The 18,042-nt window shown below is 41.5% G+C and overlaps 1 protein-coding gene across 1 annotated transcript in view; it reads right to left on the reverse strand.

The window, feature by feature from the left end:
• Positions 1 to 872: 872 nt before the first annotated feature.
• The window catches only part of LOC115573153 (laminin subunit alpha-3-like), a 63,622-nt gene continuing 46,452 nt past the window's right edge, over positions 873 to 18,042 (reverse strand). Inside the window, 37 exon segments of the mRNA XM_030403817.1 lie at positions 873 to 2,115; positions 2,627 to 2,746; positions 2,838 to 2,931; positions 3,172 to 3,326; positions 4,118 to 4,283; positions 4,389 to 4,547; positions 4,637 to 4,817; positions 5,006 to 5,139; positions 8,325 to 8,445; positions 8,571 to 8,705; positions 8,896 to 9,026; positions 9,166 to 9,309; positions 9,399 to 9,516; positions 9,621 to 9,775; positions 9,884 to 9,976; positions 10,079 to 10,223; positions 10,979 to 11,106; positions 11,199 to 11,361; positions 11,490 to 11,638; positions 11,720 to 11,914; positions 12,004 to 12,155; positions 12,239 to 12,409; positions 12,499 to 12,615; positions 12,702 to 12,801; positions 12,913 to 13,054; positions 13,183 to 13,337; positions 13,576 to 13,692; positions 13,876 to 14,072; positions 14,188 to 14,355; positions 14,524 to 14,635; positions 14,734 to 14,844; positions 15,322 to 15,473; positions 15,573 to 15,626; positions 16,053 to 16,153; positions 16,247 to 16,327; positions 16,420 to 16,538; positions 17,101 to 17,214. Coding sequence (XP_030259677.1) covers positions 1,973 to 2,115; positions 2,627 to 2,746; positions 2,838 to 2,931; positions 3,172 to 3,326; positions 4,118 to 4,283; positions 4,389 to 4,547; positions 4,637 to 4,817; positions 5,006 to 5,139; positions 8,325 to 8,445; positions 8,571 to 8,705; positions 8,896 to 9,026; positions 9,166 to 9,309; positions 9,399 to 9,516; positions 9,621 to 9,775; positions 9,884 to 9,976; positions 10,079 to 10,223; positions 10,979 to 11,106; positions 11,199 to 11,361; positions 11,490 to 11,638; positions 11,720 to 11,914; positions 12,004 to 12,155; positions 12,239 to 12,409; positions 12,499 to 12,615; positions 12,702 to 12,801; positions 12,913 to 13,054; positions 13,183 to 13,337; positions 13,576 to 13,692; positions 13,876 to 14,072; positions 14,188 to 14,355; positions 14,524 to 14,635; positions 14,734 to 14,844; positions 15,322 to 15,473; positions 15,573 to 15,626; positions 16,053 to 16,153; positions 16,247 to 16,327; positions 16,420 to 16,538; positions 17,101 to 17,214 — 4,992 coding nt within the window. The 3' untranslated portion in view covers positions 873 to 1,972.

The raw sequence follows: 18,042 nt of genomic DNA on the forward strand, positions 1-18,042 counted from the left end.
GTTGTTTCTGACCGCTATATAGAGTTAAGAGAGCAGAGCAGCAGCCAGGAGACAGCTGACCAAGAGGGGACCAGAGCAGGTTTATATTACTCCTTTCAGTACAGTCCAACTAACCCCTGAGAGATTTTTAACTTAGTAAAAATAGTTTTCAAACAGGTAATTAGCAGAAAGAAATATTAAACAGCTGGGTTTTTTGTTGTTGTTGTACATCTTATCTCACTGCATGACGGTTTAAATCTTGAATATTATGGTCGTTTCATTCTAATTTCCCTACCCCCATCCTAGATTCTTAATTGATGTTCCATCTTAAAACAGTCATATTTAAATATAGTCATTCCAAAAATGATAACAGTCCGTTTTGAAAAAGAAAATATGTGTTATACTAGAGCTGCAACTGCTAACTGATTAGTTGTCAGCTATTAAATTAATCAGCATCTATTTTGAAAAGCTGTGTGTGTCCTTTCTTGGGGAAAACATTCTCTGATTCCAGCTTCTTAAATCTGAGTATATTCTGGTTTATTTCCTCTTGATGACATTAAACAGTACACGGATATCTTTTTATGTTGTGGACAAAACAAGATGTTTGAGGACTTGGGAAACACTGACTATCTTAAAGACTAAACAGCTGATCAATTAATCAAGTAAATCCTCAATATTCCCATATTACCAGAAACAATTATCAGAATGTGGCATTGTAACTACCTTGATCTTATCCTTGTGATAACATTATGACTCCCTCTGAGCCATAAAGGGTGTGCTAACAAACAAGAGAGGAGAGATCCTGTTCAGTGTGATTTCTGAGCACCATCTGAGAAGATGCACGTCTTGATACGTAAATCATAATAATGAGAGTTGTTACCAGGATCACAAGCTGCACTCATGGCACTAAGAAGTATTTATAAAGAACATGAATTGCACAGATTACAAAATGTCTTTTACAAATCAGTGGTCACGAGACAGGAATGCATCACCACTCATCATGCATATTTTTTTTTCAACACGTTTCCACAACTGCAGGTAAGTAAACACTTTCTGGGGAATTTTCAATACATCAAATACATTTTGTTATATTTCTTGCAATTTTTTTTACAGAAATCTGGGCTGAATGGTCCCAAAACATGACTGACCAGACTTGTGAGACTTGAGGCCTCTAAATTGCTTTTCAGCTCATAGACAATGCTCCCCATGCTGTTAAAAAACCACACAGACGTCCTCGTGCATGAAAAAAAGGAATGCAACATGGAAAATGGATTCAGAACAACAGCAATTAAAAGAAAAAGTGGGAAAACCATGTGATCGCATGGCCTGCGTGAAGAATCCACATCTATCATTAAACCAGTTACAATCCAGACTTCTACATGCTGACATGTGCATACGGTTAAAAAATAGCCAGGAAACCCCTTGAATGTCACTAAACCGAGCACCGTGGGTGTAAACATGATTATTCTAGCTTGAAACTTTGAGTCCAACAGACAGAAAAACAAACATAATTAACTTATAATGTTGATCTCCATTAAAAGCACCATCACAAAAGGTGTCATTTGTTTTCTTAAAGTGCTGCGTCGCTCACACGGAAGCCCTGACCAATCACAAGCGTACTCAGTAGCATTTGATTGTCGACAGAAGATGAATGGACCAACACGTCGGACTGTAAAACATCTGGCAGGATATACATTTCGATACATGATTTTATCCGAAAAATAAATACAGAAACTTATAACTGAGCAGCAGATATTATGAGCCTGTTAGCTGCTGCTCATACATCTATTTCACACACAGACTCACTCACACACACACACACACACACACACACACACACTCTCTTGCACTGAAACCCACTCCTCATACCATAATGTACACACTCTTACACACAAACAAACACATTCTCTGTCATGGTAACAGATTGCACATGGTTGGCGGTGGACGTGGTCCCAAGGATTGTTCAACTGGTGATGCGGCGAGATGCGTTCGCTCAGCCGGGACACTCTCTGAGGTTGACCGGACCGAACACAGCAGGCAGCCTGTCAAAAGAAATCGGGTCGCTGTTGATCCTCAGGTCCTGGATGCATCCCACGAAGGACGATGTGACGGGGAGCATCTGTTGCATCAACACCTCTGTAAGAGAAAGGTAGACAGTGGTGAACGGTGAAAGCGATTGATATTGCAAAAATGTAATCAGCAATCTAGATGGATAAATAGCATTACGGGTAAGAACGAAGAATGTGTATATTTGATTTTAGGGTGAACTGTCCCTTTAACTACCATGTGGGGCATTTCAATCATTTCAGTTTTTAAACTTTTCCGAGTTTGTGACAAAGAAACATATAGAGCTCCTGAATTTCAAGCTTTTAGAATCACTTCATGATGTATTTTACATTATTTAATCCTTAAGTTATTTACATTTATAAATAGTTTGATTTTAAAACCACCAGTTTGGAGATTAGCCTAAAAGCCTACATGACATTTATTTGTGTAACTATATGTATTATACATGCAATATGACTTTTTCCTCAAAGTACTTTACCTTATGTTACTTTGTTGTGGTATTTCTCTTTTAGTGAGTGAATAAAATTACCCCAAATTTAACAAAGTCAATTAACTCTCAGATTAACAGATTAACACTCACCAGGAATGCCACCCACATACAAGGAGTCTTTGGTCAGAGTTATAGTAGGGGATGGTGGTCCAATCTTGTAGTTGTCTACTGTGTCCACATGAAGCTGCACCACATTTTTCCTCTTGATTACTAAAAGACAAACAGGCAGCGGTTTAAATCATTCATATTAGTGTTCGAATAGCTTCTTTTGTCTTCCATGAAGTGACTTTGTGCATTTTACCTGAAATCTTATGAAACATTCCATCACATAAAGAAGCTTTCGGCTTTACCGACACCATGAAATCTCCATTTCCGTTGTTCACTTGTGCCACCACCTGTAAAAAGGAGCCGGACACAGCACTTTTTAATCGAGTGCACGGGGAACACACTTTTAACTGAAAAACTTGTCACTCAGCATCAAATTTTAGGATCTGTCTTCAAAACATTAAAATAGAGAACATGCAGTACAACATTAAAGCCGTTGACTGAGAAGAATGATTGAAAGACACAAAAAGCCAAGAGATGTGTTTTCCCAGTCCAGACTGGGCAGGAAGAACAACTGAGCGGGGCCTCACCTCTCCTCCGAGCATGTAGACGATGAGATATTGGCCCATCGCGGGTCCATACCGGCTCCTGCTGGAGTCACCGACATGAAGCAGGAGCCCGGTCAGACTACGTGGTCGGATGCTGAACAGAAGCTCAAAGCTGGAGCCCACAACAAAGGAGTCATCTGAAAAAAAGCAAACAGATATTATCTTGTTATAAATATTAAACTTCAGACCAACTGTGCCAAATAATTAGCAGTCAGCCATGAAATTAACATATCAAGTAGACTCTTTCTTACATGTCTCTTAGTTTCTTAGAAGGAACTGACATGTAACTAATTTTCTGGACGTGTCCTTGAAAGGACTTTCCTTTTTGGTACTAATTATAGAGAAAATGAAGACAGTGGTTTTTAATTAATTAGTCCCAATTAATATCTAGTTCGTAGCTTAGAGAGTGCTTTAGCCAGTGCAGTGCAGATTGGGAAATTTGTGGCATAGGCATGGATTAAATGGATTTCTGGTATTTTTTAAAGACTTTACCAGTTTTTTCCAGGAAATATCTTCACAACTGCTTCTAATGTCAACGGTTTTGCTTTTCTTTTTCCAGAATGTAACTCTGAGGTCCACTCAAATATTATATATATTCTACAGAAAGACATTGTTATTCCCCAGAATACGATTAAGAAATCACTAGACCTGTGAAATAAGTCTTTACTGAAATTACCACAATATTTCTGAGAAATTAAAAGGTATTAAATTCACCTTCTTAAGTCCTTCTTTTTAGACATATATGCCTTTGTTTGGGGGAAAAAGAAGGGAAACCTGACTCATGTCCATGTCTATTCTAGCACAATGTTTGGATCTGTGTATATTATTAATAAGGATACTTTTGGATTTGGATTTGTTTTGGAGGAGGCAAACTGAGACCATTATATTCTTAGAAAATGCTTCTGCAGAGTTATGAGATTGTACTCACTGATAATGACATGCGCTCCATTCCCTGAGAAATAGGCCCCTCTTTGTGTCTGCCCCTCGAAGCAGGGGCCAGCGCCGTGGTTTGTTGCTGGATTTGACATCGGTGCTCCGTTCATTTTGAAATTGCGGATACAGCCGGACACACTTTGCTTTGGAAGGGCCTTGGACTAAAAGTTGATGGAAAAACAAAAACAAAACATGAATACAGACATTACAATCGGTGAATGAATCGTTTGCATGTACTGTCCAGTGACTACTTTGATTTCTTTTACCTTCAGCTCCTTGTGAAAGGGCTCTGGAGCACTGCCCAGGTACACAGGTGACACAAACTGCTGCATGGACGTCAACTCAGCATTTGTCAGCTGACCATCCTGGGCTCTGATCCCATCCACAACCAGTCGGAATTTCTTCTTCTCCAAGCTGAATATGACCTACGACAACACAGCCACCAGGCAGATGAATAATAATATTTTGCTTTGTTAGTTAACGTGGGTTGAGTGATTTTATCAAGTCCACTGACCGAGTGCCACTTTCCATCATTGTACTTCTCCCTGTTGAAGATCTCCTTCTGTCTGCCCACAGACAGCCTGATCCTGCCTTTAGATATGTATAAAGCGAGGTGAGAGCGCCCTCCTCTGGTAGTAGCAAAGAACAGCAGACCCTCAGCAGCTCGAGTCCTGACATCCAGAGAGAAATGGGGCCTGGGGAGGGTGAAGAGCGACACCATCTTTAATGTTTGTGTGCTTTGGCTCTGGCTGTAACTGCAGCATTGTTCTCGGAACGATGGATTCAGCCAAGCACACTTTTCACGCTGAAATCCCCCACTGTAAGTTTTAATGTTTGTGCATGCATTGTGAAATGGTGCTGTGAGGTGAGATGGGCTGCTCACCTGGGCTGCAGGACCTGTAGTGGCAGGCTGTAGCTGAGGCTGCTAACAGGGCCACCCATGCGATAAGAACTTTGAACCAGGGCTGGCAATGGACATGCTGAAACACTCTCATTTATCGGCTGCATCACAGCATCCTAAAACAAATACAAACAGACTCAAGACAAGGCAAAAAACTGGCCCTAAAATCACTGGGAGACTCCAAAGGGGTTCCACTCTGTCACGTGGGAGTACAACAATGTTTAGTGGTTTGAACGAAATCATTAAAAGAGATTATGCATATTTCCTGCTGCGCATGTACTACTCAATTAGTTTTACACGCTTTAGTGATCAAAAAACACACCAGTTTTCTTACACTGAGAATACCTACTCTGCTTTGATTGGTCAGATCACACACGCTTGACCCAGCACCGCTAACAACGACAACAGAGTAGCTGTGCTTATCACATTTTACGTGCAAAACTAGCCGCAAGGTAGAAATTATGCAAATGTGTGACACTGTGACGTAGTGTGATGTCACAAAGTCACGGGATTATAGGCAGGACTACTGCCGAGGCGTTTCAGGAGCCGTGATTTCTGTGGGAGAGGGGAGCTTCTGATGGTGTTTACTTTGACCTTTTTAACTTTTTCATGCTCAAAAACAGATAAAATACTCTGAAGGGAAGAAACAAGATGAAAAAGTATAATATGTCTCCTTTAAGATATACTGTATTTAACTGAGGTTCCACAAAAGACAAGGAAGGGAAAGATTTTCAGACCAAAGTTTAACCCACAGATGAGAGGAGGTGCTGGTTAATTAAATGAAAGCAGGGCTTCAACTGACAAATATTTAACAGCCCATCAGAACTTCTCAAAACCCATGTTAGGGTTACATTACTTGTATTGTCCATCCAATAATCCGTCAATCAAAATTTGCCTTAGATCCACCGGATGTTCATGTGTTACTTAATTAATGCTGTTACGCAGACAAGAAACACATCCTTCTGTCTACTTAAGAGTTGTGTTTGATTTCAGCTTTGTTCGTTCGGTACTGCATGCAGGAAATGACTTGCTCATGTGAGGTGATTCAGTTTGGCGCACACTCAAGGAAAACAGGGATGAACTTGTAATTAAAGATCTGCGATTATAGATATGTAAACGGACTAAGAACCTGTTTGAAAGGGGTCATGCAGCCCTAACGGAAAACACAAAGAACTGGACGGTTGTCTTATGATACACAGATGTTACGTGATGCAACATGAGAGCCCCATGAATCACACTTGAACTTCGCAGCACGTCTTGTGATGGTGTTCTGTAGTGTGTATTGATTATTGCACTTGTATGAACCCGTGCAGCAGCTGAGCATTCATTATTATTATTCCTTATAATCTCCAGGGTTATTGGAGGATAGATTGTGGTAACGATCCGGCCTCTTTCAGTTCCAGATCAAATACACAGAGCTTACTAAATCATGATCGACCACAGCGATCTGAAGAAATTATGTAACCAGACGTGTGAGAACACATAATTAAAATGTGTCTGAACATGGTGAGCAAAGGAAATGCTTCCAAACTTGTTTTATTGGCAAGATAAATCATTAATGAAAACAGATGGAAGACTGACAGTCATAATGTGTTCGTTAAGTCAAGACATGTCTGTATCCGTAGCCTCGTATTACAAAATATCACAGGGCTTCACTGGCCCACATGAGCCACAAGGGGTTCCCATTTATTATCATCATGTTTTAATTAAAAAATTATTAAATACGTTTGAAATATATATCATTTGTATCCCTCTCTCTCATTACAGGTAGATTATTAAACTATAAATATGGACAGACAATACTGAGAACCTCTGATGTGTTGTATACCCTGTTGTGTTTATGGATATTAACTGCAGTAATGGAATGTAACTGCTGTACGCCCACTAATTTTTTTAAGCACTTGTAATTTACTTAAGTGTTTCCATTGGACTTTACTTGAGTATTTCCATTTTGTGCTACTTTATATTTCCACTTTATGGCATTTTGGAGGTGAGTATTGTCATTTTTACTCTGGCTAGCAGTTACCCTGCAGATTGCTGAGATAAAGCAGCACATCTTTAAAATGTATTTGTTTTATCTGCAATTGGATGAAGAAAAATAAGCTCCTATTCTGATAATCAGAACATCAGATCCGATAATTGGCCAGGTCAATACCAAAGTGGCGTATCGTGTATTAATATATTTTATTAACAATCAGATTTCAGTGCTTGGTGTCGGATCTGATGATTACCCACGCTGACAATGAGTCGACCTACAGAAGACAGCGTATACGTACATGTAAATATATGCCTAACTTGACTTTTAATTTTAATTCTGATGCTAAAGTACATTTAATATCAGAAACTTCAAGCGTTTTACTCAAGTACGATTCACATGGGTGACCTTGATGTTTTATCTTCATGTCTTTTTGCTGTGACCTTTGCGATCTTTGTGCGACACTGATCAGCTGTGAGGTTTAGCAATTCAAGTCAGTAGTTAAACATTTATAGCATCATCACAATCTGTTGTGTGAGTGTTATCATTAGGTCTGATGATGGTGAGTTAGAGGACACGTGCTTGTGGGTGACTGTTAGTAGGTGGTTCAAAGAAAGAAAAGAGACATGAGTTGATTTCAAGCTTGTTATTCACAAGTTTGTGTTTGTAATGAGTGGATTTTTTTTTAAATAGAATAGACAGAGATACAATACATTTAATAATTCTTATGATGATTGGGAATGTTCATGCAACTTGTTTTTATTCAAGTACACTGCAGATGAATGAGCTTGTAAGAGAGCAACAGAGCATTGTGGTGCAAGCTGCCAGTTTTTGTCATGTCAATATTAAGACTCTCGTCAGCATCGGCAGGTCTTAGGGCTCCTTCTTCTTCATCTCTGGAAACAAGGCAGCAAAATATAATGTAAACACTGTGATGATCATTCACTCGCCTTCCACAGCAGCAGTTTCACCGTGCAAATGTATAAACGTTATGAAAAAGACAAAGACAAATGTAGGTGTGACTTACTGCTAGTGAGTTGACTCAATCTTCAACTCACGTTGTTGACAGTGTTGACAGTTATACTTTAAACATGCAATAAATCACTTAATTCAAGAAAACAGAGCCAAGTCTCACTTATTGGTAACACTTTACATTAAGAGCCTTCTAATATGTGGTAATAAATAGGTAACTTGGCCCTTATGAGATGCTTATTAACATTATTATGTGTTAATAAGACTGTATGTGTTAATAATAGCATCATAAACACAATAGTTGTTAAATCATAAAACATTTACAAGCATTTGTCATGTAAAACAAACACTCACCTTCTTAGAGATGCGGTCCAGCATCTGTTGAACAGGACTGTCAGCTGTGCACACATCCAGGAAGACATCTCCAGAAGCCTGGAAGTTGCTGAAGTCCTCAGCTTTGTAGAGGTTGTCTGGCCTGCAAGACAGAACAAATAACAGATGTAAGACAAACAATCATTATGTGACTTAATAACAAATGGTAAAACCCTGTGCATTACATGATATTATGCAGCTATGCTGCGTAACGTGAGGACTTCTCACCGTCTTGTGTAGAGGTTGGACAAGCAGCCCTTGAACTTATTATGTCCCAGGACCATGGAGCTGCCTGTGTTGGGTATGTTGGGGCCGCCACTCTGTTGCTGACCCTTGTCCTCATCATCAATAAGCAGCTCAATCCTGTTTGGAAAAAAAAATCATTACTGTATTTTTTTGTACACCAGCTACAAATTCAGATGTATAGACTGAAATGTGACTCAAAAGTCAAGTCTTTGCACCTTTAAATGGTGTGTTAACCAGCAAATCCTGCATAAAAATTTTTTTCAGATGCATCACATGTTTAAATGTAAAATAACTGCCTCCTTCATACCTTCCAGCTCTTTTGGTCACAGTCAAATAATGCCACTGGTCATCATTATATTGTTTGTTTGATTTCCAGATCTTGCTGTTCAAACCCAGAACCACGTAGCCGTTTTCTAACACGAGATTCAACCCGTTAGCCTGGAAAACGGTAAAATAAATAGAAAATAGAATCAATAAATAGAATAAAAGGTTTTAGTTCAACATTTTTTCTCGCACAACTCAGAACTCAAAAGCCACAATCACCACATCATATTTCAAAGTAAACATGAGGACTGACCTGCTGTTTGTCCTGCAGAATGAGACCCTGATTCTCTGAGCTCTTGAACCCGATGGACACAGTGATTGACTCGTTTGCCAAACTGAAGCCTGTGAGGTCGGATGACAGGGAGCCTCCCAGGCTGAACTCCGCTTTACGGGAAACCTAGAGGAGGACATGGACGTTAAGCATCAGTTAATCAGTTGACACACATAAGGCTGGGTGAGGTTTTACGAGGTGCAAGGTGAACTTACCAAGGAATCCATGGGACAGCCTTTGCTGACGCCTACTTGCTCAGCAACTTGCACATAGTTACTATTCAGCTTCAGATTCCTCAAGCATCCCTTGAACGGCTGCATGGTGATGTTAACTCTGTAGGGAGGAACAGAAACTCAAGTTATTCTTGATGAAGTGGGAAAAGGCTGACTCCTATACACGACACTCACATATCGAGAGGAAAATTCAACAGCACGTACCTCTCCCTCAAGTCTTGCGGGATACCGCCGATGTAGAATTCCTTAAAATTGCTCTTGGTGAGCGAAGGAACGGCTCTGAACACGATGTCTCCGCTTAACAGGATTGTCATTTTCCCCCTGCTGTGGCTCATGATGACCTCTTTCCAGTCGCTTGTCTGAAGGAAGGAGCAGGTAATTAGGCTTTATTTACAGATGTTATCTCGTTGAGCAACGGTATAAAGGAAGAGCCTGAGTGATCGCAGAAAACAAGAACAGCCTCTTACCGGGAATAGTTTCGTGTCGCTTTTCACTGGGTTGCCCGAATTGCTGCGTAGGAAGAGGAAGCCCTTCTCCAACGTCAGGATGAGGTAATCGTCCTAGAATGAAGAGAAAACAGTATTTAAACTCTTGCGAATAGTACATATTAAAATGCATGAAAACATAATATTTATGAAGTAACCGCATGAACGATCATTTACCTCACTTTCGATGAAAAAGAGCAGTCCGTTTTCTGAACGAGCATGGATGTCCAGATTGATGCGGAGCGTGGAAGACTCTCTACCAATAACCACTTTGCCGTATCCAGTGCCTTCATAGTAGCTGGAATCTATTGGAGGCACATATCTGCAAGCAAAGTAAGAAAATTATATTTCAAAACACATTTACTCTGTAAAAAGTCAGAAGATGATCTGCCTGTTTGACTTCAGAGATGTACTTTAATGTCCCTACATATTCAGGATCACTGTGGGGACGGGGCCCACTCAGGCTTCCACTGGACAAGAGGTAGGGAAAAGGAGCTCACCAGTAAAAAGCTACAACAAACTGACCGACATATCTTGCGAGGAAACACCCGAATCACTACGGGACATGACAATCCACACAAAACAGGGAGGCTTCCGCGCTCTGCATAGAAAGGGCTGGTGCAAAGTTTAAAGCCTGTGTTCGGTCTGCTAACGCAGACAAGCAGGATGAGATTTTTTTTTTACCTGTTCATGCCACAGGGATGACATCAAACACTGGGGTGGGGTGAGGCCGAAAATGTCAAACACCAGATGGAGGTGCAGTTAAAGGACAGCATGCTTTTTTCTTCATTTTGAAAATAATAAAATAAAGGGCAGAACTTTGTAATAAGCATTTACTGTGCTCTAGATGTTTTTTGTTGCATCACTGGAATGGGATTGAGCATTTCCTCATCGGTGTACTGCATGCATGTAATTACAGGGATGCTGTGATGATGTGCGGCAGTTGTTTTAAATTATATAAAAAAAAACGTAATGACAAATACGCTGGGGGAAAAAAATGAAAAGGGCATGGAAGGCAGCATGCTTATAATGTCTAGACTTTAAGTTACTCTCAACACCAATTGTAACAGTGCCTACCTCTTGCATGGCGTCTCCGAATTGATCTTCTCCGCCTTTTTGAAATTATAGAGACTGACGACTTTGTCGTTAAACGAGGAGAACTCAATGCAGCCCTTGTACATTGGGTAGTTGAGAGAATCTGGCGGCTGAGGAGAAGAAAAACAGCGAGAGGTATTATTGAAAAGTAAAAAGGATAACAAAGCGAGAACATTGTTGTCATTATTTCCTTGCTGCTTACAGTGAAGTTGGAAGGGTAGCCTCCAACGTAGAAAACAATGTCACTGGGACTGAGGTCCAGCAGGTTCTTGCTCTCGTCTCCTCGTCTGCCGCTCTCTACTGGTTTACCGGGTGTGGGTGAGGTGATATCTTTGGTGAGGACCATCTTTGCATCCTGGTAAATCCTAAATCATGACGGGGGGAAAAAAAATATCCACATTTTCTTCGGATCACACTCTTCACAAACGGGGCTATGTAGAAAGTGATGGAAGATTGAGAAGTGAGAATGGACTTCATACTGAATTCAGCTTACCTTTGCAGATCCACTCTGTCGAACTTGGCCGGCTCGGACGGAGACTTGGTGATGTAACCCGTTTTCATCTGGTGCTCGACTCCGTTGAGCTTGTACACGCCGTACAGCACGTTTTCCCTCAGGACCATGCCAATGTAGTTCTTAGTGGTCTGCAAGACACAGATTGTTAATTTGGTGTGCAATAACAAACTTATATCAAAACGCTCACACGCGCACAGGCAGTCACTTACATCTCTGTTGCCGAGGTACAACACGAACATGTCTTCTTTTTCTCTGGTCTGTCTGCGTCTGCGTCTCCCGTCTCCCCTGCCTTCAGGTCTCTGCAGCGACAGAGATAAAGCCGTGTAGGCCTTCAGATCCTCCATATTCTTTGGCGCACGCAGCTCCACGTAACCATCGCCTTTGAATTTCATCGGGATCACAATCTGGAGGGGGGGTGGAAAAAAGGAAATTAGACCCATGGAGGACAAATAGGGTATGTATGGGTGGATGTATTCAGAGAGTGGGACCTCACCCTGTTCGCTGCGTCACGGGCCTGTTCAATCAGCTCCTTGATCTTCTTGATGTTCTCAGTTATGTTGCTGACAGGGGAGAACTGCGAGGTGAGGTTCTCCACCTCTGAGATCTTATCGTTAAGAGTCGGGATGGTGTTCAGCAAGTTCTTCACTGCGGGCACAAGGTTATGTAATTGGTTATTCTGCCAAAAAAACAAGCCAGATACGCCCGACGACATTTGTTAGAAAACTCACCTGTCTTGTCCACATCATCCAACACACCGCCCAGGTTGGAGCCCCCAGAAGGGACATTGATCTTGTCGAGTTCACTTCTGATGTCATTCAGTCTGTCCATAGTGTCTCTGGCTGTGCCATTGGCTGCAGCTGCCTTCCTCTTGGCCTCGTCGATCATGTTAGCGATGTCATCTGACACGAAGAAAAACAAATATGAACTCCGGCAATCGACTGAGAGAGAGCTGAACAGTCATGCTAATCCTATAAGGGACCAGTCCTACCTCTCTTGACGTCATTTAATTGGTTCTGTACGTCGAGCAGGTCTTTCTGAAGAGCTGTCTTCTTCTTGTCAGCGTCCTTCAGGCGCTTCGTCAGGTCAGTGAGGTCTTTTCCAGCAGCTATAAAAAAAAAATCAAGAATTAGTGATTTAGTGAGCTTAAGGAGTATTTTGAAAAACACGAGTTTAACAGTAGTGCCAAATTACCATCAAGGTCTTTATCTGCATCCTTTGCATTCTGCAGTAGGTCTTCACCAGTCTCTTTCAGGTCTTTTGCTCTTTCTGTCAGCTTCTGGTTTTTTACATTCTAAAGAAAGAAGAAACTACTTGGTTAACACATTTCTTTATATCTCTATATCTTCTCAAGGCTTTTTCATCGTAAGTATTTCATGTTGTTGGTATCGAGTCCGGGGCTTACATTCAAGGCGCTGTCTGCTGCCTTTTTGGCCTCATTAGCTGCAGCCTCAGCAGCATTGATTGCGTCTGTGATGTTCTTGTAGGCGTCGATAGCGTCTTTGGCGTTACGCACCTCAGGGCGTCCACTTGCGTTCTTAACAGTGCTGCAACACACGATAAGGAGAAAAAATAAAACCCAAGACACAGGGACAAAATCTGTACAAAAGCTTTGAGTAGCACTGATCACATTAGACCTCAGGTTATAATGAGATTGTGTGCATAAAAGGCCTACTTCTCAAGATCCTCTGCCAGCTTTTTGAGGTTCTTAGCATGTTCCTCAGCAGCCTCCACAATGTCCTCCTGGGCTGCCGCCTTGGAAATCTCATTCACCTTCTTGGTTAAGTCAGTCTTGGCACCGTCCAGCTGTGCCGCCAGCTTTTCGTATTCCTATAGAGGAGAAGGGCAGGTATATCAAAATCACCTATAGGAGCAGGAAATGCCATTTACCTCACCTCAGGGCACAAGTAAATAAAAAAACCTGATTGTTATCTGAGTAGACGGCATGTCAGGACCCGCCTCATCTCCGGTGCGAGACCAGAGACGCTTATTCTATTCTATGTGTGTCAAAATATTTTGGCCCATACTTGAGGTAAAGAACATGCAGGCGGCAGTTTGTCATACGTACCGTTTTGCTGTCGGTGAGCATTTTCACCAAGTCCTCTGTCTTCTGCAGCTCATCTTCTGCCATGGCCATTTGGTCCTCGACTCTCGCCCGCTCCTCTGTCAGGTCTTTGATACGTTTCTGTAAGAGGCAAACATTCACGAGTCAATTCAGACTGCAGGACGCTGTTTACCTCGTTTATATAAACCACAGTAAAATCTTATGTGCACATACGACCGTCATCACCATTTCTTTCCTTAATAACCATTAACCGACAAGCCCACGTTGTTGCTCATAACTCTGTAACTACTTGAGAGTTAGTACCTGCAGACTTTCCAGTGCCTGAGCATTGAGTCCGTTCTGGCTGTTGGCTTTTTTCACCATATTAGTTGCGTTTTTCAGAGCCTCGTCCAGGTCCTTCAGCTTGTCCTCGAAACCTTCCAGAAGGCCCCGGATCTTCTTTGCCGCAGCCTCGTTCTGGTCACACTGCTTACTCACATTGGCCTTGATGTAGTCAAGAACTGGAAGATAGAATAGAACGGAATAGGTGAATGGAAATGTTATTGACCAGTAACTTTTTCTCCAATCAACATCGGGGATTATCAGGTTTTGGAGGAATTTACTGAAGTATCTCACGTTTCTTGGCCTCGTCTCTTTCTTTCTCAGCAGCCGTCTTCTGAGGGGTGAAGTTCCTGTCCTCCATCTCCTGCACCATGGCCTCAGCATCTTTGAGCAGTTTTTCCAAGTTTTCATTGGGCACCGTGGTACCGCTGCCGTCTGCGTTGTTCAGCTGGTTCAGCAGAGCTTCAAACGCAAGAAAACGAACTTTCAGTCAAACATGTATATGAGCTGTGACAGCTGTGTCAGTGATGTCATACACTGAATAATTTTCATACACACAAACAAAGGGAAGGTCAGAGGTTAAGAGACTTTAAGATAGTGTTGTGGTGCTGAATTGAGGTTACGCTTTACCTTGGATTTTCTTGAGTAGGGTTCGAATGTCCGAGTCCAGGTCTTTAGCCTTCTTGTGGGTCTTTTCAACAGCTTCCACTGCCTTGTCAGCCTCACTAGCCCGTCTATCTGCCTACAAAAGGAATACACACGGACAATGCACATTTACACCCCCATTATTACATGCTGATATTTTCTTCAAATGCTGAGGCCTTGTCTCCGGTACTCTACCTTGTCTTTGAGGGTGCTGATGTCATCTGACAGATTGATCGTGTCCTCTTCCAGCTGGCTGACTCTGGACTTTTCGTCATTGACGGCGGAGCCGAATTTGTTGACGAGATTCTGCGAATAAAAGGGCAGTGGCAGAAATGTAAATGAAGCTGCACAAAGTCAAATACGGATGCTGTAGGTGGAGTGTCAAGAGCTTGTTCCTTTTTTCAGATGGTGCCTTTGGAATTACTCGTGTCTCGTGGATGCACACTCAAATGAAGTGGATGTAACAGGTGAGATTATTAGAGAATGGGAAACGATGGATCGGAGCGGCAAACGCTGGCACGCAGCGGTGTGGTCCCTAACTCGTGTCGACACAAAGGCTGTGGGACAAAATTCACTGAGATTGCTTATCAGCAGGAATCGCAAATGTTTAAACAAGCACACACCCATCCTGTGCCATACTGTTTGTGTGTAGCAAGCAGATGTACAAAGTGCAAGTTAGAAATGAAACAAATCGAACAATGTATCTCATTGTGCCTGTGTTCATTGTATTTTGCATCGCGATTTGGCATCATTTCTTGACTTTTGTGCCTACACTGAATTTACCTTGGTGTCCGTCACGGCCTTTTCCAGATCCCTCAGCCTTTCCTGGGAGGAGGAGCTGGCAGAAGCGTTGTCCAGTTTAGCCTTGATCCTGTGCAGCTCATCATCCAACTTCTCCAGATCCTTTAGTAAAGTCTGGGCACAGTTGTCACACTCTGGAATAAAACAAGAGACGGCTGGATTAGCAAACGATCATGTTCAATGTATTGCAAACTACATGTCGGAGCATCAGGCCTCAGTTCTTTTTTTTTCACCTTGGCAGCTCTCATCTGTGTTTGTGTCTCCTGGCTCCAGGGTGTTCTTGCAAACTGGAAAATAAAAAGAACATTGTCTACTATTAGCATGGTCCAACAGCCAAACTGTATTTTTGGACTAATATACACATGCCACAAGATGGCAGTAGCTACATTTCAAGTGCAGTATGGTAACCTTTTGTACATCTCGTTCCTGCAAATGCTTCACAATAAAAGCCTTGATGAGAAATGATGGATATCTGTCCACGCCGAGGGCTTTTAATTTGAAACTGATACAGGTGTTGAGTTTGTATTACCAGAGTAAAGCCGTAACTTTAAAAGGGCAGCGGCTAAAAAAATGAGACTAATTTTAATAATCGAAAGCTCTAATGCAAGCCTGCCTCAAACAAAGACCTTCCATAATAATGGATCTGGTCATTATTTGAGGAATTACAGTAATTTAACAGTAGATCAATGAATTGTTTAGTCAAGAAATCTAACCTCCGGTCTTGGGATCACAGCTGTTTCCATTGCCATTGCAATTACAAGGCCGACAACTTCCTCCTGGCACCAGCGGATCACCATAGTAACCAGGAGCACAGCTGTGGGAAAGAGAAATCAGAAAGATTGTCAAAATAGAAATCAGACGACATTACTCCAACGTACAGCTTTTGTGTACCGTTCAACTGACTCACCTCTCACACTTTTCCCCGGTGTAGCCTGCCTTGCATATACACTGGAAGTCCCCGAAGACCTCTCTGCAACCTATTGCAAAACTGCACATTGACAGAGGGATCATGATTTAATTCCTGGCGTGCACTTTTTGATTTTATCAAGTCGAAGCTGAATGGAGGTGTTCTGTTCCTACCTGTTTGTGGACACGCTGAATGGGCACGGGCACACTCTGCACGTCCTCTGGGCCGCGTTTCCGTAATAACCTTCTTCGCAGCGTTCGCATCTGTCCCCGGCTGTGTTGTACTTACAGTTCTGAAAAAGACGTGACGTACTCTTTAAAGCACTTGTAAACAATATGTGAAGAGTGAAGGGGAGCAGCTAACTGTCCGCTCATTGCAGTCGGCCTTTTTACACACACGCTGTACCAACTCGAACCAGTCTTTCATTGCACTGAAGCAGGAACGAAAACATCTGGGGGCAAAAAAAAAAACACAGAGCAAGTGCATTCAGCCTGCTAGTGTCCATTCAGCTTTGAGCTGTTGACTCATGAATGCATCGCACACACAGGCCCAGTCCTGAGTGTCTTGCATAACAGTAACACAAGGGAGATGGCTGAGATTTTGTAAGGGCGCATCGTTCCATCAAGGAAAATAATGAGCCATAACAGAAGAACAGGGACCCATATCACAAAATGCTTTTGATATGGTGACATGACAAACACAAAGTGTAGCCTGGAGGTAAAGAGGTCTAGACTCTGACTAAACTGCGGCTCACAGCTGGGATGAGGTAATCACTCTTTTAGGTGTGTGAGGGTATCTGTGCTCTAACCTGTGGTCACGATGACGTTAATAATGGGAAAGGAGTTATTTCTTACCAGGCACCTCCCTGTCCCGTCCTCACACTCAGCAGACAGACCGTTGCACTCACAGGGCACACAGCCGCCCAGGAAAGGCCCGCTGTTGTCTCGGTAGAATCCAGGAGCACATTTCTGGAAAGGAAAAAAAACAGAAATATGAAGAAAAATAAACTTTTCCCCTTTTATTTTTTGCTGTTTGTTTATGTATTTGTTGGCGTGTATTTCTCTTCTTCTTGCTATTTCTGGTTCTTAAGATGCACTGCAATGAAAAAACAAAAAAGAATACAAAAAAATAACGAAAAAATATTTGATCTCCTTTTTGTTGTTGTTTGTTCGTCTTTATGTTTTTTTTATCTTCTTTCTCTTTCTTAAAACATTGTCTTCTGTTTCTGTGTATATGTTGGCAGATACCCCTTTGATGTTATGTAAAAAAAATAAGTTAAAAAAACACATACATAAAAAAACCACGTTACCCAATCTTAAATTACTGTTTAAAAGTTTAACTCGTACTCCTAGATGTACCGCTTAATATCTGCATTTTAAAGCAATGTTATAAAAAGAAATGATGATACTACTTTAATTATACAATGTCACGGGCGAAAATTATAACTGAGAAACATTTTATAGATTAAAGGTTTTTGGCTTAACCAGTGAATTAAAAACCTGAAGAAAAAAAACTAAGGTTGTTCATCACAATAATGTAAAAATCCTATCAACTTTTAGAAGACATTCCGGCTTCTGATTTTCCCATTACTACACTAAAGCAGCAATTACTTTAAGCTGTTACAACTTTTTAGCTCATACAATTTGAACACAATAGTCTACTTTACTTGGTAATCCTGTGGTAATCTGGTTCTGGACTTTTTACTATTTACCTCCTTGTTCACCACGTTGAGTGATATAATTAAAAAATCAATTACTTTAGCAGACATATTTATTAACTGTAAACACAGAATTTGT

Source organism: Sparus aurata, chromosome 21, assembly GCF_900880675.1.
Source record: "Sparus aurata chromosome 21, fSpaAur1.1, whole genome shotgun sequence".
NCBI lineage: Eukaryota > Metazoa > Chordata > Actinopteri > Spariformes > Sparidae > Sparus > Sparus aurata.